This window comes from Hippocampus zosterae, chromosome 17 (genome assembly GCF_025434085.1).
Source record: "Hippocampus zosterae strain Florida chromosome 17, ASM2543408v3, whole genome shotgun sequence".
Classification (NCBI taxonomy): domain Eukaryota; kingdom Metazoa; phylum Chordata; class Actinopteri; order Syngnathiformes; family Syngnathidae; genus Hippocampus; species Hippocampus zosterae.
In genome coordinates, this window is record NC_067467.1 from 2,761,068 (window position 1) to 2,786,541 (window position 25,474).

Below are 25,474 nucleotides of genomic sequence, written 5' to 3' on the forward strand. Positions count from 1 at the left end.
CAGCCCGCAGACTTTGAAAGGGGGGGGGGGGGGGGTTGTAAGAAGAATAGATGCAGCACTCTGTGAAGCAATGGTAAAATTGAAGCATTTCCTAATTTGCCCAAATATGCACAATTTAATGCAGGCGTCTGTGTGCGTGTGTTCTTGTTTTTGTTACACACACACACACACACACACACACACACACACACACACACACACACACAAACTCTCAAATAGTGTAATCATACATGCAGTGTTTTCTTTATTTATAAACATGACTGTATAATCCCTTGCATTCTAAATCTATAGTTTTTCTCCTTTAAAGTACTCGCTCTGATACAAAATATGCAGGAAAAATAAATTAACTGATATTTACTTGGGGGGGGGAATGTATAAGAAATTCTACGAAAAATTTAACAGGGAGAGTTATTGAGTAAATTTAACTTAGCATTGAATTATTACTAAAAAGTCACTCGAGGTTTAGTAAAAAAAAAAAAAAAACAACAACATACATTTCTATTTTTTTTCAAGTAAATATCACTCCTTGTTTTTTCAGTGTACCAAACTCGGAGGGAATTTTTGATCCAACATACCGGAAATCGTTTACATCCAGCTCACGTGTTCTCCATTTCATTTTGGGGCTACAGAGTCCTTTCAGATGCTCCGAATTGAGCCTTTCATATGGGATGTCATCCAAGCCATTCGCGCTAAAAGCAGGACAATTACTCATTTTCAGAACAAGGTACATGATGCAGACACGCACAAAAGCAGGAAAAATTAAAAGTGGCGCAGAGAGTGAGAGATTTCCCCTCGGCTGAGGCGCCTCTAAATATGTGACTCATAATGTCTTTGATTTGCAAATTCAGGCTTTTTCAATGCACTGTTCGCTTTCACGGTTCCCCCCCCCCCCCCCCCGACCCCTCCTTTGGTTTTCCCAAATGCGAGACGCGTGTATCTACAGCATATGCGCTTGTATGCAGATGTGCGCGTGTTCATTAATATTGCAGCAGTCCGCAGGGGTCCGGGGAGAAGACTCCCAAACAAATCATTCGTATCTCATATCTGGCCCAGCCGATTATGCTGATCCTATCAACAAAGACTCCGAAAGCCAGCGAGCGAGCGAGAGAAGGGTTCAGATAGGGAATAAAAGCAGAGCGGCAGAGGGTGGGGGGGGCAGAGAGAGACAAAGGAATGAGGGTCCCGGGGAGCAATTGGCTTTTACGTGGCTGAAATATATACGACAGAAAATTAACAAAACCTGAATGACAGCAAGTGATTTTTTGTGTGTGTGTGTGCATTAGAATGGGTCATTGCCCCCACCGCCACAATGTCAATTGTTTCCTTATTGGTCGGTGTAAGCCGATGGGCGCTATATTCTTGGCCACCGCTTTCTCTCTGATGATTTGAAACTACAGAGGAGCTTGAAAGTAGGTCAGTTCCACTTCCCTTGCTGCGCACAACTCGGGAAAATGTTGAATTCCGTGTTCTCTCAAAGCATTTCGGACAAGATGTTCAACGTAGCTGTGGTGTTTCGTAATATTTGCAACATGGCTGTTTTTAACATTTTTTTTATGAATATGAGTGAAAGCCGACCACAGATTGGAAGCTCTCGATCTGGAGTGTCCAACTCAATTTTTGTCGCGGGCCACATTTTAGATACCGTTGCCCATTACGACTAAAACCGTTTGATTCATCTCTTGTTCCTTTCATGAGGGGTTTGGTAACAGGAAAATTCTTTGAGTGTCTCTCTTATTTATTAAATATGAGAATTAAAATTTGTGGTAGAGATTTTAGAGACCATGATGGAAGGTGACATGTTTGATCTGCTTTCGCGGGCCAAGTAAAATGATGTGGCGGGCCAGATCTGGCCCCCGGGCCTCGAGTTTGACACCTGTGGTCGAGCCAACATAAAATATGTATAACTCACGGTGTATGAAATATGGGAAATATTTACTCTTCCAGTCATCTCTCTTCCCGGTCTGTATGTTCAAGAACAAAATGGAGGAGACTTGCTGCGGTTTGTTCAGCTCCATTGCACAAACGTTCTGGTCGGCGGCCCACCAAAGAGGCTGCGTTAATCAAAGCTGGCTCTCCAAATGTGTTTTTGACCCAGTTGAGTCGTTGCCTCTCTGTCGAAAGAGCAAAGAGCCACAGATGCTTGTGTCCGCTCACGACTCAAGTCAGATAATATTACCGTCCTCGGTCCTCCAGCGAGGCTCTGCGAGGACGACTCCGAGATGTTTGTTTGCGCCTGCGACCGGCGTCATCGCTGACTCATTTTTGTATTCCGTCACACTTGCTTGTTGACACTGTGACCGTTTGCACTTTGACTACGTTCCCCGCGATTATGAACGTCCTTGCTGCGGCTGCAATAATTCTGCCGGGCTTGTTTCATGACGCTTTCCTTTCTCCTCTTGATGCGGCGAATAATGTTCCACGTTTAGAAGGAATCGTACGGGGCAGGCGTCCAGTCAGGGGTCAACTTTGAGATCGATAATGAAACAGGAATGCGCCTAGCTTACAAGCTGGCGTTGTGAGACTTTACTTCTTAGGATCATTCCTTACAAAGCTAAACTCCAAAATGGAGTGGAAGTCTCACACGAACCCTGATGGAAGATTTACAATGAGGGGATGCGGATGTGGCTTTTTTAAAGCGATTAAACAAAACGCCAAAAAAACCCACAAAAAACCGATCCAAGAACAATTCAGATATTTCCTCCCTAGTAGCTGACGTACAGCAATTCACGATTTGCAATCGCACCCTGCAGGCGCGGCGTTTGTTTCTGTTTAAAACTGTGCACTTTGTTAACAGATCAGGCCTGACGGACACCTCCCGGGGGTGGAGGGGGGGGGGGTGCTGTGCTCCTGTTGGGCCAAATGAAAGCAGCCAATTACTTTGCAGGCCCAGCTGGCAGCCAATCAAACAGGAAATGGGGAAAGTTTAGAGATGATGATGGGGTTCGCGGAAGGGCACTTTGTCAACGGAAGGGAGACTCATTGCGCTTGCATTACCGCATGGATCGATACGGGAAAAAAAAATGGCTGACTTTCAACCTTTTTCGCTCTCTTTGGCTGCTTCTGATATCCGTGATGAAGAATCATAAATGGTTTCAATGGTTTGTTCGTCTTACCTGTGTAAATAAAACAAATGATGCTGAGTTCCGGCCATGCTCAACTATACTCTGTAACACAGCCGATAACCCGCCCCCCCCCCCCCCGACCCCCTATCCGTCCCGCTTTCTTCTTCAATGCCGCCCGTCCTTTCTCGCTCGCTGAGCTCACTCTCGGCTCTTCTGCACATCCATCATCCTGCCACCCAGCGCCACCCGGCTGTGCTTTGCCTCCCCCCTGGAAAGTAGATCTCGCCGCGTCCGTCAGTGGCGGCGCTGATGAATCGCCGATACTGTCGGCGGTCGCTCGTGATGGCCCTCGCCGCTGACCGATGCGTCTTTGCGATCGGCAAACGATGCGTTATTGATTTAACCTCCGCATTGGTTGGATGTTTCTATTCCGATGGAAGAGAACATATATGATTGCATCATCACTTGTCGTTTCACCGATATATCATCCGATAGCTTGACGGCAAATCCTAGCGGAAGGCTGACAGAGGTGGATTTTCTGTTTTAAAAACGAGAGGGTCTACGCGACGCTGAAAAATACGTCGTACGCCGATAACTAGGAAAGTAGTCATCGGTAACGAACGACTTTGCGTTTTGCTAATTTCAGTTATTTCATCGCCCATTTATTCCGTTGAATGCGTAGCAAAAGATTAAGTGGGAGAAAAACTCAGCAAAGAATGAGAGAGAGTCAGGAGCTGGGAATTGATAATTGGCTACAAAGCAAAAAGGGAAAGTAGGACAAGAAGCCTTCAAATAAAAGCAGCAAAGAAAGAAGCGGCAAGCCAAAGGAGGCGATGCTGGAGGATGAGATTAGGCGAGCGAGAGCGCCAAGACATCCGAGATGAAGAGAATAATTATGACGGGTGGTGCCGCTGCTGGCAACTTGACAACTTTCGTAATGATGGCCGGGGAATGACGATACAGTAACGAGTCATCCGTCCATCCATCCGTTCCTTTTTCTGCGGTTTATCCCGTTCGGGGTCATGGAGCGGCTGCGGCTTACGTCATCTGATTTTAGCACAAGTAGCCTGCGTGTGATGTCATACACGCAGTCAGCTCACCTCGGCTTCTTTGTTGGAGGCGCGCGTCCAAAGAGGCATTATGTCAAATGACAAAACGCTGCGCGTTTTCCTCCAGGTCATGTGGGCTGCAGATTATTTGTGCATTGGTTGAATGAAATCATTTCCTATTCACTGCTCTGAATTTGGTGAATGTGTCTAAAATTGATAGTCTGTTTTGGTAAACTCTTGTTTCATTTTGGCTCGATGGTGAGGTCTGCAGTCACCGCCCCTACTGTGGTTTCACAGCTCCGCCACACGGTTTTGTGTGTAAACGTGCTCAGACCTGTGCTTAAATTCACGCACATCATCACGCGCAAGTCCATTATTGGCCCGTAGTGTGTAGCGGATGACAACATTTGATTAATAGCCTCCATATACATCATTTAAGTAACAAACTTACTTCGGCTGAATGGCTGTATTGAAAGAAAATGTTTCCTTGCGAAATAGGAATTTTGGATAAACAAAAAAAAAAAAAATATATATATATATATATATAGATATATATATATTCATTCATTCATCATCTTCCGTACCGCTTGATCCTCACTAGGGTCGCGGGGGGTGCCGGAGCCTATCCCAGCTGTCTTCGGGCAGTAGGCGGGGGACACCCTGAATCGGTTGCCAGCCAATCGCAGGGCACACAGAGACGAACAACCATTCACGCTCACACTCACACCTAGGGACAATTTAGAGCGTTCAATCAGCCTGCTACGCATGTTTTTGGAATGTGGGAGGAAACCGGAGCACCCGGAGAAAACCCACTCAGGCCCGGGGAGAACATGCAAACTCCACACAGGGAGGCCGGAGCTGGAATCGAACCCGGTACCTCTGCACTGTGAAGCCAACGTGCTAACCACTGGACTACCGGGCCACCCATATATATATATATATATATATATATATATATATATATATATCTTTCAGAATGCTCATAACTCGTGAAAGGCTGCCAGGTTGCTTTGCAGAGGACTGCAGAAAAGTAGTGGCCGGATTGAAGAGATTGAATGCGGGTGGGAGTGCACGGTGGGAATCAGGGGAAGGGTGGGACAAAAAAAAAAAAGGTCCTCCTGGACAGTGAGTTAACGAAACTAAAGGGAAGACACTGGGAAGAAAATATTGGACTTATTAGAGTGGGAGAGCGAGGCAAGCGCAAAGACAAAGATAGAGGCAGGGAGGGGAGGAGAGGGATGATGTTATTTTGTCAGTGTTTCCCCGTGGGGGGTTTGGCTGCTTGTTAAAAAGTCCTGACAGAGAAACCACAGCAATAATTCAAACACACACACACACACACACACACAAACGCAAACACACACAGCAATATACAGCGCTGCCCCTATGCTGTACACTTAAACTGAGTTTCTTCCTATGCGTGTGTGATTCAGCCACGGAAATTCACCGGGAAAAATACTCGACTGTGACATCACATGTCGGGTTTCATAAGCATATGCGTGAGGCGGGTCAAGTTCGCGCAACAGTCAAAGGCCGCCGCGTTGTTTCATCTCCAAATTGAGTTCAAATTGAAGGTGTTTTGAAACCTCAGCGTGGGCCCAAAGTTCTTTCTTTCTTCAGTTCAGACGAAGTGATAACCTTTTTCTCAAAGGCCATCCGACATTCAAAGGACCATAACTGCTTCATTTCCGCCGGCAAATTTTCTTGCGTCCTGCTGCGTTTTGTTCAACAACCTTGATGGCACACTTGTTGCACATCAACAGTTTTGTATGATTCCAGGTGGAATATATTGTGGGTGTTTATGACAACGTAGTTACAATTATCGCTAATATGACTGCAAATGTTTCGATATGGAAACTCAATAGTTTACATTCATTAGTATTATTATTTTACGGTTTATAATATTTGACATTATTGCGTGTGAGATTTAACGTGTGTGTTGGTCTGTTCGATCCAACCACGATATTGTTTTATTGTAATCATTTCAACCTCATGTCGTTTTGTAGTCTTTGGTCTGTGCTGACTCTGAGCATTGACCATGTGGTATTTTTGGTCCCACCCTCCACAGAAATTTCCATCTCTATTGTTTTGCTGCAGCTATTTCCAGCCCTGTCTGGTTATATTTAGCAACGTGCCACAGTGGATTTATTTTGGGGGAGTGGTGGTGGGGGGGTGACATCACTGAGCCTCTCCTCCAGTGGGCACTCCCGGGCTTTTGGATTCAGCATGTGACACGCTGTTTGTGCCACTTGTGCAACTGCACTTTGTATGACAAGTACGTACAGGGTCCTTTGGTCTTTAGCGGGTTGAGTGTGTGGCGTACAAGCCTGCAAAAACTCATGTTCATGTGTGTGTGTGTGTGTGTGTGTGTGTGTGTGCGCGCGCGTACATTTGTGTCCGCGCTTGACGCTTTTGGCAGCACGAGAACTACTATTTATAACTCCCCTGTCTGTTTCAACTTCTCAAGGCGTGTGCCCATATCCCGAATGTATTACGACAGTGGGAAAAAAAATACACTCTTCTGTTCATATTATCATAACACTACACCACAAATAACCAATTCACACAACAGCAGTATTTGCTTAGCCGCCAAATGGAGATTTTAACGAACGATTGAAAACAAAAACCGCTTAGCAACATGAGAGGATCGAAATGTTGCAAATACAAGTAGATACTGCCCAGCCAATCTGACTAAATTCCCCCCCCCCCCCCCCCCCCTGCTAAGCCACAGTCGGCCTACGCGGCTTGCAAAGTGTGAGAGTGTCGACTACCGCCGTGACGGAGACGGGAAGTGACACGTCTTACAGCATGACCTCCTTGCTATGCCACCATGCTCCGGCATTACTTCACTTTCTATGCCAATGAAGCGTAAAAGAAAAACTGGAGTCTTGATGTAAGGGAGGCAAAAAAAAAATTAAAAAGATGCACAATTAACACTAACACTGATGACGGAGTACACAGTTCAGAGGGCATCGTCGCACGAGGGAGGCAAATGCTTGGTCAAGCATGTACTGCGGCCAAGAAATTTCACATCGTGATGAAGTGTAAAGTCAAAGATGCTCTTGGGATGAGACGATGGTCCAGATAAGCAGACTCCCCAAAGTTTCTCCAACCCATCACCCAAATGACTTGTCCTTCAGCTGTTATTTATTGTTTTAGCAGCGGGGTAGTTTGATGATATGGGGTGCATATAGGCACCATTCAAATGAATGCGAAACACACATACAGACACACACGGCAAGTTTTTCTTGTTCTGAGAAAAATTACTCCAATGGTCCACCAAATTGCTTTTTGAATTATGCTTCAAAAAACTACCGTGGATGAAGTCACGGATTATGGACCCAAACTTTGCACAAAAAGGTCTCATTGCTCTTTTGTGTGTGTGTGTGTGTGTGTGCCTGTTTTCAGGACGTGAAGTCCACATTCTTCCAGTTTGGCGCTTCTATCCAGCAGGAGGCTCTGCTGATGCTGAACATCATGGAGGAGTACGACTGGCACATCTTTTCCATCGTTACGTCCAAGTTCCCCGGCTACCAGGAGTTCATCAGCATTCTAAAAACGACTGTCGACAACAGGTACAATTCTTTTTAGTTTGCCTCAATGGCATACGTCTCAAAATCATGGCTACGAGAAAATGCGACGTGTTGCCTAGAGACCATTAAATGGTGCCTGCTCATCAGTAAATTTGTTTCCCGGCTTGAAATTCAAATTCAGCGGCAGACACTCCCGAACCCTCCCTGTTGAAAAATATCTTTAATGAAGACAAACAGTACGCGCAGGGAGCAGTAAACCGTTGAATTGAAATACGTTTGTCTAAAGCAATGAATTCATTTAAAAAAATAAAAATAAAGCGCCAACAGTCGGGGACATTTTATGACCATTTAGAGCTGTGCGATATGGACATTTTGATTCTCAATATAAAAAATGTAAATAATATGTGATACAGATCCAGCTATGGTATTTTTTGCTGAAAATTAAACGAATGGCATATTTTTCCCCATTCAGTTGGATAAAAAGTTTGATTGTAATCTCATCCGTCATCACGGCAGATGCCCCCTGCGGTGAATGAGGTTGTTTACCGTCTTGGCAACTTACCGAGGTCAGTGTTTGGCCTTGGATGTTTCATCCGCGCTTCTCATATTGGTTTCAAAGACAGCAGCCTGCGAGGATTTAAGCAGCACTCTTGAAATGAATCCGGATGAGATCCTTTTTTTGAGGTCCTTTTGACTGATGCCGTCGTCAAACGCTTAACGGCGCTGCGGCCCATAATATTGAGGTTCGAAAATTCTGACATGACGGCGATGGGTTGGATTCTGTGAATTACGGTGCTGAAATCTCCACTTGTATCGCTTGTGCCCTTTTACGACGACCATCGGTCGGTCGGTATGAGGGAAGGAACCATTATGCGTTCAAAAGTTCAACTATTGTCTGCCGGGAGTACTCATGCAATGTAATTGTGCGAGGAGATGGAAATATTTATTCCCTCCGATTATTGACCTTCATGGAATAATTAAAAAAAAAATAATCGTTGATGAAAAATGAAATCATTTGCGGCAGTCGCTGTAATTAACCGTCCATTTCCCGACCCGCTCGCTGGAGGCTCGGTCACGGGCAGACGGCTTGAATAGCAAAAAGGACCTTCGATGATCTCAAGTGAAAATAAAATGGGCCGGTCAGCTCCGTGAGTCAAGGCTGCTGAGCTGGCAGATGTTGCGTTGCTCTCAGGAGCCGACATGAAATGCAGCCGAGATGCCGTCGAGCGAGATGCTATCGCTTAATATACACGATGCGTGAGTTGACTGAAATGATGACGGTCAAGATATTTTGCTGTTGTCGGTGTTCACTGTATTTACGTTTCTGCAGAGTTTTGAAGGGAAAGTTTTGCTCTTGTGTTGTGGGCTTGGTTATACATCAGGATAGTGGCGTGCTTTTGGATGTTTGTGAAAAATGGTCCAGTTTGATTTGAAAATCCACTCGACATATTGACACAAGGGGCGGCCCGGTAGCCCAGTGGTTAGCACGTCGGCTTCACAGTGCAGAGGTACCGGGTTCGATTCCAGCTCCGGCCTCCCTCTGTGGAGTTTGCATGTTCTCCCCGGGTCTGCGTGGGTTTTCTCCGGGTGCTCCGGTTTCCTCCCACATTCCACAAATATGCATGGCAGGCTGATTGAACACTCTAAATTGTCCCGAGGTGTGAGTGTGAGTGTGAATGGTTGTTCGTCTCTGTGTGCCCTGCGATTGGCTGGCAACCGATTCAGGGTGTCCCCCGCCTACTGCCCGGAGACGGCTGGGATCGGCTCCAGCACCCCCCGCGACCCTAGTGAGGATCAAGCAGTTCGGAAGATGAATGAATGAATGAATGAATATTGACACAAGAACTTGACCGCAAAGATGCAAAACCTTAACCCAGTTCCCAGCCTGTATGGCCGTGTGTAGCTGTGCTCTCTTTCGACTGCTAATTTCACCGCCGCAGGGTAAAAAACTCATCTCATTCCGCAGCTTTCGCCCCAATTTGTTCCACATTGTGTCTTTAATTACAGCAATAGCGCCCTTTTTTTCGCTGACGCAATTCCCCTTTGCGGTATGGGATCTGATGAATATGATCACTTTGGACATTTTGGGGAGGGGGAGGAGGAGGAGGGGGGTGGGAGATCAGTCATTAGATAAGAAAGATAAATGATCTTATTGCGCTTATCTCGTGGGGCTTTTTATTGCGCACTTGTTACTTCTCACTTCAGATGACTTTCTCGAGAGATGGATTATAAAAAGGGACGTTATCTGATCTACGTTCTCTCTTTTGAGCAAGATGGGTTGCAAGCCAAAAGTAATCTCAACCGAATCCGTTCTGTCCCGGAAAACGGCGCTAAAGACACGAGCGCAGACTGACCTTTGTTCTTCAAGGAAAGCTATTTTATTATTTGCCTTCTATGCGCAGTAATGAATATAATGAGGGTAACTAACTGCCCGGTTTAAAAAAGGAAATCGTGAAACCATTTGACGGGACTAATCTCTCAACGCTTCCGTTTCCGCGCAGTTTTGTTGGCTGGGACCTGCAAAATATCATCACTCTGGATGCGGTGGAGGAAGATAGCCGGTCTCAGATCATGCTGAAGAAGGTCCAGTCGCCGGTAGTTGTGCTCTACTGCTCCAAGGACGAGGCCGTCTACATCCTGGAGGAGGCTCGCTCCCTGGGCCTCACCGGATTCGGCTACATCTGGATCGTACCGTCTCTGACCACCGGCAACCCGGAAATAACGCCCGAGGAGTTCCCGTCGGGAATGATTTCGGTCTCCTACGATGACTGGGATTATCCGTTGGAGGCGCGCGTGCGCGACGCTTTGGGGATCATCACCTCGGCGGCGGCGGCCATGTTGGATGAGTACGGAGACATCCCCGAAGCTCGGACGTCTTGTTACGGCCCGATGGAAAAAACCAGCAAGCTTCCGCCTAGCGCGCTGCACAAGTAAGTCGAACCTTAAGCCGCGTAACGTATTTGGCCGTGTCGATAAAACACGTTTGTTTTTTTTTTTTAAATGTATACTTTGAATGTGAAAAATCCACAGCTGATTTTTTTTTACAAAGCATTCAAACATAATTGGTGGATTTGGTTTCCAAATTCAACACATACAGTATGTATGTATGTTGGACTGTTTGGAGACGGTGGCGCTTATTTTATTTTTATTTTTTTTCCACTTGTGTCTTCTAAATCACACAGTTGGGGGGGGGGGGGGGGTTGAAAGTTGCGAAGGAGACCATAATCACAGCTTTTTAGATTGCACTTTGTAGCCTTTGGCGTACATGTGACAGGATCTAAAGGGCCCAGCACTTTATTTGACACGCCGACCCGTCTTCCTATCCTACTTTGGAAATAATACAAGTCGTCTCCGGATTTAAAGCGCCCGAGCGGATCGTGCGCCTCGTTTGGAAATGTTGCTCAGGTACATTAGGATTCGTTTGGGTCTTCCTCCCACAGCGATGTTATTTTTCCACCTTGGTCCTCCCCTGCGAGTTGAAGAATCTTCTCCCCCGGTTTAAGTTGGAGCAAAGCAAGATGCAATAAGAGGACACGGGCAAGCGCCAGAGCTTAAAGGAAGGAGGACGAGTGGGAGTGGGAAAGAGAAAAGAGGCTGATAACGAGGTGAATGAGAGTTGAGGAGGACGTTTTGTGATTTCGGCAGAGAAGACAAGTGGAATGGATACGAGGGCTGCGGCGGGATGCTGCGCTCCAAAACCAAAGAGCCCCCTTAATAAATCCTCCTGTTCCCCGTCTCTTCTCTTCATCCGCACGTGCCTCCTCTCCTTCTTCACCTTTTTACAGCCGCGAAGCCGCCACGGTGGTCTTGCCGGCTCTCGCGCGCCGTATTTTCAAGAGTCAGTGCTATTATTTATCTGTTCAGCAAACGGAAGCAAATCCTCCTCGATCAGGACATCCGAGCGCCCGTAAATCCGAGCCGGCTGACTTGGTTTCCGCCGTGCTCAGCTGCCTCAAGGTTGTTTCGCAGGTGATGAGGGGCCACAGATGGCTCCGTCCGCTTCAGAGAACTCAACCAATGAGCCCCCCGCGGCCGGGACTTGAGAAGCATGATTGGTCAAGCCGAGGTCAGCCCCGCGGGCCATTAAAAGTTGTCAAAAGGGCCAGCGGGAGAGATAAAGGGGAGAAGGTTAACACACGCAGACGCGTAGTCATGAAAACGGACCGCTACTTATTTTATTTATTTTAACGTTCGGGCAAGCTCGGGACATTTTCGACTAGCAATTTGGTGAGAAAAATCACAATGAATAATTCAATAATTTTTTTTTGTTTGTTTGTGTTGTGTGTTCTCACAGATAATTTCAGTCTGCAGCCCTCATCCATGAGGGGCGGGGCTTCACTGCACGCTCACGCACAATCAGCTGTTCTGTTAAGTGTTGTGGCATTATTTTATGAACAACGCGCACCTCTGGAGCAGCAGGAAAAGAAAAAAAAAAGAGTTTGAAGCATAATAGCGAAACGTACTTTGATATGTAAGGTGGGGTTGGAGGCGACGGCTAAAATCAATGACGATTACGGAGTTTGAATGTTAATTTCGAATGGAGATAAACGACATTGTGGAAAAACATTGCCACTGCGGCGCTTGTAAACAACGTTACTATAATGAAGATATTGCAAAATTAATAATAGCATCAATATCGCCCTTCTGAATAAATGATGAGCGTTCCTCAATTAGGGCTTGGTGAGAGCATACGTCATCGTAAATGTTCTCCACACCAGCGATGTGTCGGATGAGTCCTCAAAAGTCAATTGTTTTCATCTCGGGGATGTGCGGCGGTGATTTTATTGTCACTTAGCCCCTGCAGGTGACGCCGTCGGAGACGATGAGCGGGAGGGAGCGAGTGCTTCTCAAGTCAATAAATCATGCGCGGCAGGCACGCGCCTGCGTGAGACGATGCGTTGCTTCATTACAAAGGAAAAGAAGATGGTTGCACTTTTTTTTTTGTTTGTTTGTTTCCATACTCGAGTTAATGCCAAATGATTGACACCTCACTGGTCACGTTACATGTCTGATTGGTTGTTTTTTTTTTTTCCCTGCAGGGGTTTCTCGGAAAAGAAAAGTAACCCCTGCGAAATCATCCTTGAAGTTATTTGTCTGATGGCGTAACTTATCCTTGCTGGTTATGCCGGCGCGTAGCAGTTGAACTCGAAACTAAGCTTATTTATGAAATGCCAGGCAGCCCGCAACATCATTTTATGGGATCATGAATGACATGAAAACAGTTTCCCACTGGTGGATTTCAAGTCAACGATCCCGAAAAGATCATCGCGTCCGAATGACGGTTTTAAAACGTCCTGACGAGTGAAGGCTCCATCGTGTGACATTTGAAAAGCTCAAAGACAAAATAAGATCCGATACGGTTCCAGAGAAGGGCTCTAAAGGAAAGACGATGATTTAACCCTGGAGAACCCAAGAACCTTTTTCTACATTAAATGACTGCTATACGTTCACAGAACACCAAAATGTATGTTTTTATTTATTTTTTTCAAATATTCAATGCTTTCATTCTAATTTAGGATGAGGGCCAAATCTGACCCTTTGGGATTTAAGGGCAGCGTTTGAGTAGCAGATTTTATAGGGGCCAAATTTGACCCCGTGGGTTCTCCAGGATTAAAAAAAAAATAATTAAAAACTTTAAAAAACTTTTTTTAGGCACGGTTGTTATCGCAGTGAACACTTATCGCGTTATCGGGTTGTGCACAAAAATCATGGCATTTCGGAAAAGGTGCTCCGGTGTCCTCCAAATCATCACTTGCGGTGGCGCTTCTGTCAACCGACTTTTCATCCCTTGGGCTCCACTTTGCAAAGATTGCGGGTATTTGATCTTTAACACACCAAATGACACGATATTCTAGTCAAGAATAAGGTGGTTTTAAGAAAAAACACAAATAAGCAATAGCTCCACAATTGTAATACACGTATGTGCTCCCCTCTTACCGCAGTGCGCACATAGTGCTGGTTAACTCTGGCGCAGTGCTGCCCCCCCCCCCTCCCACCACCAACCCCTTTCACTCCAAAAGTGGAGAAAAGGAGGACACCGTAACGCTGAGGATATTTTTATCCTAACTCAGTTGAGGCTTGGCTCGTCGTACTTCCCCTTCTTCTCATTCCGTCCGCCATTTTTCTGGTGACCCTTTCAGATTGTCAAATCTAATGAAGACGTGGTTTGCGGCAGCGTGGTTGAAATTGGTTGAACCGGAATGAATGGGCATCGCGTTGCAAATTGATGAGGTGGGGCAAAGTCATTTATGTCCGTGCGAGTGTGGAATCGAACCCGCTACCTCTGCGCTGTGAGCTCCACGCGCAAATCTCCTTTTCAAAGTGACCATTGAAAATTCTGGATGCCATTCGTTGTCACGGATACTTGGCGATTGGAATTGTTTCTCTCCCACCCTCTCCAAACGTTGTGGAGACTTTTTGGACTTCGCGTCCCTGTGACCGCTGCTGGAACAGGGCCAGAAAGGGCTTTGGTGTGGAACAGGGTGGGTGGGCGTCCCTCTGCTGTGCTAACGCGACCACTTGCAGATGAAGTCAAGAAAGCGCGAGTGAGGAAGTGCAGTCATGATTAATGACGCTGATCCAAGAATATCTCGCCATCGCCCTCCATCTTGGCTAACGTGACCTGCCATGTAGGTCACCCGTCGCAGCCTCTGCGAGTATGCGACGTACGTTTTAGAACGTTACTCGTGGTCCGCTCCCTTTTGCGCGGAAAGCTGAATTTTCCCCAAGTTCATCTAGACACGGATGAGTTGTCGATGCAAACGAGTTCGCATTTGGACCTACCTGGAAGGATACTTGTAGATATTAACGATTGGTCCTTTTGCCCCCCCCCCCCCCCCCGACCCCCTTCCTGTCTCAGGTACATGATGAACGTGACGTGGGAAGGCAGAGACTTGTCTTTCACGGACGATGGATATCAAGAACATCCGAAGTTGGTGGTCATTGTTCTCAACAAAGAGAGAGAGTGGGAAAAGGTAGGAAGGGCGCGTTTCCGCGTTCGCCTTGACGTCGCCATTTTTTAATTTTTTGGTCCTTGTTTCGATTCTTCAGTTACAGACGCGTTAACGTTCGATATTTTCGCTTTTGTTGCCGCGAATGATTTCAGAGAGTGTTTTGTAGTCTTTTTTTTTTTTTTGGGCTTCGGCATGCGTCGGACGCCACGTGTCACTTTTCATTGTTTCTCTTCATCATTACTGTTTGTTTCTTGTTATAAGCAGATGCCCTCAACTATCGCCACCTTGAGAAAACTGCAAGGAAAAAAGGCATCCCGGCATCCCCCCCGTTTGATTGACAAGCGTATCTCAGAGAGTCCCCTTTTGCAGGAGAAAGCGAAACGTAACAAACGCCAAGCACCACTTTTGCAACGTTTACCTTTTGTGTTTCCGATGAGCTCATTTTGCCGGCGAGCCTACGGATTGCCTTAACCGCCTCATACGAGCCGCCGTCCACGAAATGAATGGTCGCCGTAAATCGCAAAGTATTCCGGCCACTGTAATGGACTTTAAATGGCCGCCATGCATCTGAATACCGATGAGCGACTGCTTCTCGCCCGCCTTAAACGCCGCCTCCCGTCTAATCGCCGCTTTGGTCATACTTCAGGCTGGCTGAACACCCGAGATCGTAGATCAGCTGCCAGATGCGACGGCGGCGGCATTAACGACGAGACGTGACGAGCGCCATCGGTGGTCCTACGCTTGTGACTCTCTGAACTTGATTGGATTTAAATGCCCCCCCCCCCTGTAATTTTCTTCCTCTATCGCTTCTGTTTTGATCTCATTGGTAGTTTTTCACTTTTTCCTGCAGCCGCCCCTCCTTGTTTTCTTTCTTCTCCTTCCATGATGATTCCTTCCCAGCGAGTCTCCATCCTTCTTTTTTTTTCTTTTTTTTGTTCTTTCAAGGCCCAAAATCTCCCCCTGTCCTCATTCCTTGCTGACTTCCTTCTTAGCCTAATGCCTGCGTTGATCTAACCTGCTGTTTCTATTCACTTCCTTTGCTTTCTTCGCTCCATTCATCATCCTGCCTGACCCCCCCCCCTTTGAGAGTTACTTAGGAGAAGATTTACACCGCGGGTCCAAGTGGCCAGTTGCGAGGGAATGTCTTTTTTTTTTCTCCCCTTTTCCTTTTCCTTCTCTTCATTCTATTTCTATGCACGTGGATATGGAAATACAAATTCACGGCTACATTGAGTGACCGTTACAAACCATAATGCCCGAATGGCGCGCGAAAAATTACGACAAATATGCAGATCTCAATTTCGTTCATTCTTTTTTTCTTTCTTTCCTTGAATCATCTTCCAAAACATTTTCTTCCATTCTCCGCTTTCTTCCTTCCGACTTCCTTCCTTTTTTCTTCCTTCCGACATTCCTTTCTTCTTCCCTGACTGAATCCAAGCTTCTTCCCGTCTTCCTTCCTCCGCACCATAATTCCTTCCTCTCTCCTCCTCATCCTCACGCTTGATCCTCCCTCCCTCTTCATCTTAAAGCTAAACTTTTGCACCTCTTGAACCCCTTTTCATGCACCCTGTAACCTGATAACATGATAAGCTGTCCGCTGTCGTAACCGCGGTCGCTCAAAGGGTTAATGGGGTCTGCAAGGGTCAACGGTTCATACATGCCCTTTTGGAATTTTAAAGAGGGCCCCACCTGGGCATGACGTGTTGCCAATTTTGACTTGAATTTGCCGCAAAGTTGCAGAAAAGAGGCAAAGCGAAACAAGGAGGCTCAAAGGGGGAATATTATTGGAGGGCCGGTGTCACTTTCTTTCTTGCAGCCATTTCACCCGATGCAACAGGAGCCAGTGGCACGCGGAGGAAGGAATTTTTATGACGATCGAGAGATGGAAATTCAGAAAGGGCGCAAAAATATGGTTATTCCATAAAAAAAATTATATGGTAGGAGTCCCCCCTTCGTGGTTTGCCGCACCGCTGCAATCGTTTCTCACGGAATATTTTCACCACGGCATTATTATCGGCGACATTTTTCTTGTTATTATTATCTTATTACTAATCGATATGAAATTGTGATTTGAGTTTCAGAACATTTCATTAACCAAACTGTATTCACCGATTACCGCCGGCATTTTACGTTTCCTTCCTGCCGAGTCGATTGGAGTGTGTAAATTGCTTCAAGGAAACTGCCGTTTGCAAAATAATTATTTCAGACAGCATGGGATTTGTGCTTGGAAAATCACAGCGGAGACAAATGAGCAAAAGCTTCTGCGCCTATATGTACACACACGCACAAACACGCACGCAAATGAAGATTTTTCAGAGTCGGTGAAGACGGCGAAGGTTTATTCATCTTCATCAAACACATTTCCTGACCCACAAAAAAAAAAAAAAAGACAGATCATCAGGGGTTCAAATTTCTCTCCCTGCTCCACTTTATCGCCTGCTTTCTTGTCGGCCTGGCTCGACGCATACACTTGAGGGGCATGCGAGTGCCTCCGTCGTGCGGCTTTCTCTCCTTTTCGCTCTCGCACATGTATGCACACATGCATGCGCGCGCATACTCGAGTTTCGCAGAGGGAGCGCAAGCTCTATTTTCTCGACATAATTTTGTCTGACAGAAGTGACAGATATTATTTTATGACTCAATGCCCCCCCCCCCCCCCATCTCCCCACACACGCTATTAGGGACTCTTTCTCCCCATAAATGCAAATTGCCACAGCGATAACTCTCTCCTAGTGAGACCTGGCGCACAGAAGGTGCACCACAAAAAGGCACCCCCATCCCTTTTTAGCTTTGGTGTTCCCTCTCTCATCTTCGGCAGGGATGTGCTTGATTGGGAATGCGTTTGCAAAGGTCAAGTTAAGCACCGAGAACGGAAGGGGCGGCGTCCGAACTGAAATGAACCGACGGCTTTTCGGTCGTCAACGCGTCACCAAAATCTTGGAAATCCGTCCGCGTGCGACGATCCGCTAAGATATCAGAACGCGGGAATCCACCGGCGTCCTGCCATCGTTACGTCGATGCGGCCTCCGTGTCACGCCGGTCTGCTCTGCGTCATATCGGGTCTGGAGATTCAGCATTTTGCTCCACGAGAGCATCTTTCTACTCTCCTACGGGCATTCGTTTATCACCGCCTCTTTTTTAATTAGAGAAGAAGCACAGGAAAAAAAGGGACCTGAGGGAGGGGGGGGGGGGGGACAGGAAACCCAGATGAGTTGCTAAAAAACAGCTGCATTCAAACTCAATTACCCCTTTCCAAGATTTAAATCCCACAAGATTTAAGATTATGGATTTATTAGCGCATGAGCACATTATTTTTGTTTTTTTGCTTATTGGTCATTTTTGTGGTCACATGTTTACATTTGTTGTTAGTCTTTGTCGAAAAGAGATTACCCGGCGCATTAACAAAGCCGGGTGCATATACTCAAGAGTCCACACTAACTTTCAAAATGCAAAACAGCATCCCGGAGAGGAAAAAAGTGACACAAGAAACGGTACGCCGTCTCTAATTCCTCTCGGAGGATAGAAAACCACTCAAAGCAAAACAATTAAAATGCTAATTTCACTTGCTCCACATGACTTGTCGGGCAGGCTAAAAAAGCAATGTTAACGTGTGTCCTGTATGTCCAATAACCGACATGTGAGTCTGTGGTCAGAGGGGAACAATCACAATCCACCCTTCCCCCCCCCCCCCATGCACCCCCTTACTCAATTTGAAGGGAAGCAAAAACGTTTATCTAATAATATTTATTGTCTATTCAATTCGTCCAGAGAAGGCAAAAAAAAATACAAATAAAACCCCGCTCCGATCTGAATAGTCACGTTTATGCAAGCGTTTAAGGCTTTCGACCACCACCTGACGACAAGCGCATTGAGAAAAGAGCATGTAAAAGAAATGTATTTTCAATCGGAGTGAGTGAAAGCAAGGATTGCCTTTTTTTCTGCCTCCTGTCGTATTAATAATTGAGAGTGGATCAAACATTTTTTTTTTTTTTTTGCTTTGTGCTGTTTTTTTTTCTCGCTTGCTTGTCACAGACATAAATAAACATGATGTGCGCACACACACACACACACACACATACTTACTTATAAGAACAGATTCGGCGGGTGGGTAGTAAGAGCGCATCCGCAAGGGAATGTATGACATTGTCGCTCTGAAAACATCATAAATTATTGACCTATGAAGTGTGTGTCAAAACCAGATTCATTTAGGTACTTTCAAATTTAGCAGTGCTTCCATGCACAGTTGCTCAACAGGATTACGTAAAACATATTGTTAAATTCGGAAAAAAATCCGGGTAGGGGTGGATAAGACGGTGAGGCAAAAAGTGAGACCTTGAGAAAATTGAAGCACACGGAAACGGAGTTGCGAGCGAGGTCGAATAATCTGCCGGCCAGTTGTCGGCGTGGCAGAGTCTTCAAGGGCAGCTGGTAACGACAGGAGAGGAAACCCTCTACTGCCACCTGCTGGAGACAAACAGACACAGGATCATGACATGTATCCCTTGATATGTCGTCAATTTTGGTGAGGACCGCCATTAACAAAAAAGTTCCAGAAAATGAGAAAGGTGTTGCGCACTTTTCTTTCACTTGTAAGATTATTGTGAGAAATGTTTTTTTTTTAATTGTTCGTATTGTCAGTAATTCGTGATTCTTAATACCGCATCGTAATTGTGGCAAATGACTTTTTATGCCAAATGGAGTGTCATATTAGCATTTCTATTGCATATAGTTTCATCAACGTGCCACTTTTGACCTTTTGACCTGCCCCCTAAAATGTGTTCTTTTTATGACCTCACCTTTAACTTCAGTTCAATGGACCCGCGCTGACGACATCGTTCACCGCAGGTCATCCACGACTGCTAACGCCACTCGTACACTTGCGCTCCTTCATCCCCTCAGATGGGGAAGCTGGACAACGGCAGCCTGACGCTGAAGTATCCAGTGTGGCCGCGCTTCAACTCCTTTGGCGACGCCGAGCTTGACGACAACCACTTGTCCATCGTCACGTTGGAGGAGAAGCCGTTTGTCATCGTGGAGGATGTCGAGAGACTGACCGGTACCTGCATGAGGAACTCGGTGCCCTGCAGGAAACATATCAAAGAGTAAGTGTGACTTTATTTTTTTTTTCTTAAGATTAAGATTAAGAAAACCTTTATTCGTCTCGCAATGGAGAAATTCCAGATTCACAGCAGCAAAGTTATGAAAGGAAGAAGTAGAACAACAAAAAAATAGGAGCTGCTGGAAAGGCAGCCACTCTCGCGGCGCCATTTTGAAGTCAAAAATAACAAAACATAACGCAAGACAACACATAGGACAGAGACAGTCGTGCAATCTTCACCACTTTTCTGCATACACTTTGTTGTCTGAAGCAGTTATAGATGAAAGAGGAGAGGATCAAAGTGTCCTTTCACCAGTGGATCAGAGACATCATGCTGAAAAATGTGCACACGTCTGCTACAAGAAAAGTTTTGAAAGCAAACACGAAGCTGTAGCGTCCATTGACGAAAAGAGATTAGTTCACTTCTCCTGTCCCACATAATCCGCTTCAAACTCCAAGCCGCGACTCCCAGCTCCAAATCCGCATCGGCACTCCGCGCCAACGCTCCTTTCTTCTCATCGTCGGCTCCTCAAGACCTCCATCCATCCAGCCGCAGACCGTTCAACAGCACCGATCTCTCCGCTGAACAAAGCTTCAACTCTTGTCAAACATCTGTGTTTAATAGTCACAACCAATCAAAAATAATAAATAAATAAAAATAAAAATAGATCCTATTTTGCCTTTGGCATTGTCATTACACACACACACACACACACACACACACACATGCAGGCAGGCTCTATGAAGATTCTGTGCACGCTACACACTTAAACCTATCTGTGTACACAACATTAGCTACGAGAACTACACACATAAATGCACACACACACACACACGGAGAAATACTGCTGATTAAGTTGTAATGGAGTCCCAGGGAAGAAGCCGAGAGAGAGATTTTCATCCAGAATCACTGTGAAGTAGGGCGGAGAATAATGCATCTCCAAGGAGTGAGACCCACACACACACACACGCGCGCGCACACACACACAATCTGACATAAACTCACTTTTGCCACATGTCCACTCACACAGTGCAGTGGATTTCCGCCTCCCGTAGCGTAATTCCCACTGAGGCATCCGCGGTGCCCATTTGGAGGACGAAAGGGGTGGATGCGGGGAGGTAGACGGTCAGAGGGCTGTTGTTGGGATGGAATCAGCGGGGCAGAGGACCATTCATGCATGCAGAATCACAAATCTACTCGTCCAGGCTGGGCCGAAGAACAACTTACATCCACATCACTACGCTGCCCTCCCCGGAGACCCCTGAGGCCTTTAGTGGTTCTATATCAAGTTGGCTTGGCTACTTCACAAAAGAGCCTCCATAACATCACATGCTCTCCACCGGCTGTCGAAATGTGCCAACTGCGATTACGAGTGCGGCTATCGCACTTCGGGACTGTATGTTAGCTCTGTACCTGTGCATGGCGACGTTCGTGTACTCATTTGCGTTCCAACAGACTGCCCGGGCGCTAGCTAGCGCCGTATTCTTATGAACGATGCAATAGAGAAAAAAAATGGTGTCTTGGATTGACTCCATTTAATTTGGTCAAGTGGTTGCACAAAATGAAGTCATCTGGATCCAGGTTCATTTTTTTAGATAGACAATAAACACCCCCCCCCCACACCCCCCGCAAAAAAAGCAGCCAATCCATGCGCTATACATACCAAGACCCATTTTGTGTACGTTTCAAGCTTCTCCTGGTTGTACTCCCAAATAGCCCTTCCGTTCCTTTTATCACTTTCGAAACAAGTGCATCGTGACAAAAATAAGAACAGGCAAGAACCCCGTTTGCTTGAGATGATTTTTTGACACATTGATAGCGAGTGATTGTAACAACTGAGTTTGCAGCGGAAGCAAGAGTTGGCGAGTGCCCCCCCCCTACCCTCCACCCCTCCACCCCCTCGTTTCTCTCCAACACAACATAAATCCTGCAAAGTGACATTGTTCCGATTCCGAAGGTAACTGCTGAGTCACGACTGAATGGAAAAAAAAGTTTGGGGCTGTTTTGTTTTCCCTCTCATCCTTCTCGAAGTTTTGATTCAGGGTGCAAAACTGAAAGGCAAGGTTGTGTCGTTCCTAATTAGCACACATCTGAAAGTTAAATGAGAGTCCCAGGTGGCATCAAGTTGATGTGCAGGGTTTACGTGCGCACACAGATGGCGCAAGGTTTGAGGATGCCGTGCCAGTTAATAAATAGATATATAATGTTGTTATGATGTTTAATGACGTGTTCACGTAATGCGTGTTTTGTTTGTGTTTCTGCAGCAACACAACTGAGGCTGGAGGGACATACATTAAGAAGTGCTGCAAAGGCTTCTGCATTGACATTTTGAAGAAGATAGCCAAATACGTCAAGTTCACCTATGACCTGTACCTAGTAACCAATGGCAAACACGGAAAGAAGATTAACAACGTCTGGAATGGGATGGTGGGAGAGGTAAGAGGGCACTTTTGACTCTCACGCACGGCTTAACGATGGTTAAGAATATGTTCTCGGATGAGGCGGACAACCGCGAGTTACAACTTGTTGCAATATAATTATCTTGAAATAATTACTTTTGTCGCATGGTGAAGTCCCGGAGGTCAAATGAAGACGGCTCATTATGTTGGAGTTGAAACCTAATGGCAGCCATTGCTGACTTGAAGATCAGCAGACGTTCTTCGTACTTTTATAGTGACTCACACTTGCATATTGATTTGGTCCGGTCGAACGCAGAGCACAATTTTCAATGCTTAATTTTAATGAAGATAGTATTGCCAGTGAGTCATCATCATTGTTTTACACATATTATTATTATTTTTTGTCTGTCACCCTGCCCCGCCCCTGCCACACCCCAAGGTGGTCTATAAGAAAGCCGTCATGGCCGTCGGATCTCTGACGATCAATGAGGAGCGTTCTGAGGTCATCGATTTCTCCGTCCCATTCGTGGAAACTGGGATCAGCGTCATGGTGTCCCGTAGTAATGGAACCGTGTCCCCTTCAGCCTTTCTTGGTAAGCATCATTTCTTTGTTTTTTTTTTTTATATCCCACAGAGATTGTTTTCGGCTTGCGTGAAATGTGGAAATGTCATCATTTAGGAGGTGAGTGTGCCCTGTGATTACAAAGCTGACAGCACAGCCCAGTTCTGTTACCCAGCGGTCGATACTGACCTCCACACTGACCCGTGTACACCGTTTCTGCCGGGAGGGATGATACTGCGTTTTCACAGCTACAAATATTTATAAATATATATTTTTAACAAAGGCTTTTCTTGTCACCAAAAAATAGCAATTCGGGTCACTGAAAAACATGACCAGTTTCAGGCACGAGGATAATTACCTCAAAGTCTGGTCTGAAGACACTCGGTCAGCTGATGGGCATAGAAGTACAAAAGCTCATGGCTCAGGCTTACGGGCTGCTCATGGCATGTAGTCTCACACACACACACACACACGCGCACTGAGCGTGTATGTAGCACACTGCCGTGAAAGTGGCAATTAAAAGGGCTTAGCTGAAACGCCCCATGATGGCCGCTCGCCAATGCCTTCCCGCTCACAAGCGACGCAGCCCCTCCGCCATACGTTAGAGGCTTGCTTTAATCTCCGCAGTGGTCTTGTTGGCTCAGAGGGAGGACAGAACTGCTGACACCAAGGCTTCCGACGCCTCTTCACACCGTCAAACCATAGATCTGCCCGTGTACGCACGCACACAGCTTTGGGGTTTAAAAGGGGGAACTAGCTCACTGTGGCACTTTTACTCAGCAGCTCATGTGCGTAATTGATTTCCGCATTCAGATCATGGAAAGGCGGAATGAGACCGAGCATGAATCACATGAAGTGATGCGTACTATTTGAAAATGTGACTCGGCGTGTCTTATTAACACTAAATCCCTGTCATCTTATGTCACTCTTGCCCTCTCTTAGAGCCATTCAGTGCATCAGTGTGGGTGATGATGTTTGTGATGCTCCTACTGGTGACTGCGATGGCTGTTTTCATGTTTGAATACATCAGTCCTCTCGGCTTCAACCGAAACCTGGCGCAGGGGAAAGGTAAGCATGCCCGCATAATTACACGCGGTAGTGTGGACAAAAAAGGATTGAATTTGGGCATGCGAGTTAAAATTCTCTTTCAATTGTGAAGTAAAAAGGTGCCATATCAACTTTCTGTGTTCCCAATCAGACCCCCACGGTCCCTCCTTCACCATGGGCAAAGCGGTGTGGCTGCTCTGGGGTCTCGTCTTCAACAACTCCGTACCGGTGCAAAATCCAAAGGGAACAACCAGCAAGTTTATCGTGTCTGTGTGGGCCTTCTTCGCTGTCATCTTCTTGGCTTCCTACACTGCCAACTTGGCCGCTTTCATGATCCAGGAAGAGTTTGTCGACCAAGTCACGGGGCTTTCTGACAACAAGGTAAAAGACAGTGAGCTGGGTTATAATAGCCACTCATCTAGTTGCGAGAAGGAGCATATTCGAATTCACAATCTATGATGTAGAGTCTTACTGTTATTGCGGATTCAGTCAAAGTGTCCAAAAAAAAACTGAGTACCGGAGGACAGATGTGCACAAGGTGCTGCCTTCGGAAGTTAATGTAAGCGGAGCATCCTTTGCCACCAGCAGCACATGACGACTATGAAGCGCCTGCTTGATAACAATGTTAACGTTTTTCTTTTTACTTTAAAACGGCTTACCTTAAATTGTATTGCAGCAAAATATATCAACTCGATGAAGGGAATGTTCCTTTTGGCACTCTAAATCGTTGTGGAAACTGAAATCTAATTGTCATGGCTACCACTCTTCTGGTTCTTCTTCTTCTTCTGATTCTTCTTTGTCCTCTAAATGGAAGAGACAAAGGAGAAGAACTACCGGCGTGACTATGGAAGTAAATGAACAGTAGTCATGGTGACTCGTTTACGGTTTTCACATGCATTTACAGGCCTGGTATTCTTTATTTTGCAGGAAATGCGGAAATTAGTCGTACCGAATCAGGATAACGTGTTTTGTGTGTCTCGATTGTTTTTGATTTTTTTTTTTTTAATTCCCACACTTTGCCTCCTATGAAAGGGTCAAAACATCTCTAAAAAGCCGACCTGTAGACCGAAGGTCAAGCCAAATCTATTTGATCAATCAAATGAAGAGCAAGTGAAAAGGGAAAAGTAGATGAGATTCGAGGAGCAGGAGAGTGTTGTCGACTGACGCGGAAGCTTCTGACAACATTCAAGGGAGAGGTGCGGTGATGGCAGCAGCAAACTGGCAGGTGGGGAGGGGGGGGGGGGGGATGCGGGGGGCAAGTGTGGAATTGTGAAAGGCCAAGACGTACATGAAACCGGACAACAGGCGGACAGATATGGGCCATGTTTTCATGGCTGAGGTAAGGAGAAAGGAAAGGCATCCGGGGGGGGGGGGGGGGGGGGGCAAACAAGATGTAGACAGGATGGGAGAGTCAGACAAAGAGGCTGTGAAATAAAAGCTAGAAGGCGATTTAACATACATTTGCTGTGCAGGACTCGACAACAAACTGCATTTGACCTGCAATACGACAAGCGAAATTGACCTCCAAACTCCTGGCCAGTGATTCCGCCCCTGAAAAAATATTTTAATGTTTAGCAATGGGGGATGAAAGGTCACAAATCTACTCACCAGAAAAGAAGCCTCATAGGTTTTTTTTAAGACTTACAAAAATTCCATCTGAATGAATTTGTGTCACCATAGCGTAATTGTCTGTTTTTTTTAACCTCTTTTAAACAGTTTGTCCTTCAAAATCGAGTCATAAACTTTTTTTTTTCTTGTCAGACTACACAC

General features: G+C 46.0%; 1 protein-coding gene across 1 annotated transcript in view; it reads left to right on the top strand.

Annotated features, from left to right (window-relative positions):
- The window catches only part of grin2aa (glutamate receptor, ionotropic, N-methyl D-aspartate 2A, a), a 72,296-nt gene that overhangs the window by 34,247 nt on the left and 12,575 nt on the right, over positions 1 to 25,474 (top strand). Inside the window, exons 3-10 of the mRNA XM_052049145.1 lie at positions 7,520 to 7,686; positions 10,146 to 10,574; positions 14,504 to 14,618; positions 19,497 to 19,699; positions 21,961 to 22,132; positions 22,535 to 22,688; positions 23,600 to 23,725; positions 23,856 to 24,085. Coding sequence (XP_051905105.1) covers positions 7,520 to 7,686; positions 10,146 to 10,574; positions 14,504 to 14,618; positions 19,497 to 19,699; positions 21,961 to 22,132; positions 22,535 to 22,688; positions 23,600 to 23,725; positions 23,856 to 24,085 — 1,596 coding nt within the window. The remainder of the gene's footprint in view (positions 1 to 7,519; positions 7,687 to 10,145; positions 10,575 to 14,503; positions 14,619 to 19,496; positions 19,700 to 21,960; positions 22,133 to 22,534; positions 22,689 to 23,599; positions 23,726 to 23,855; positions 24,086 to 25,474) is intronic.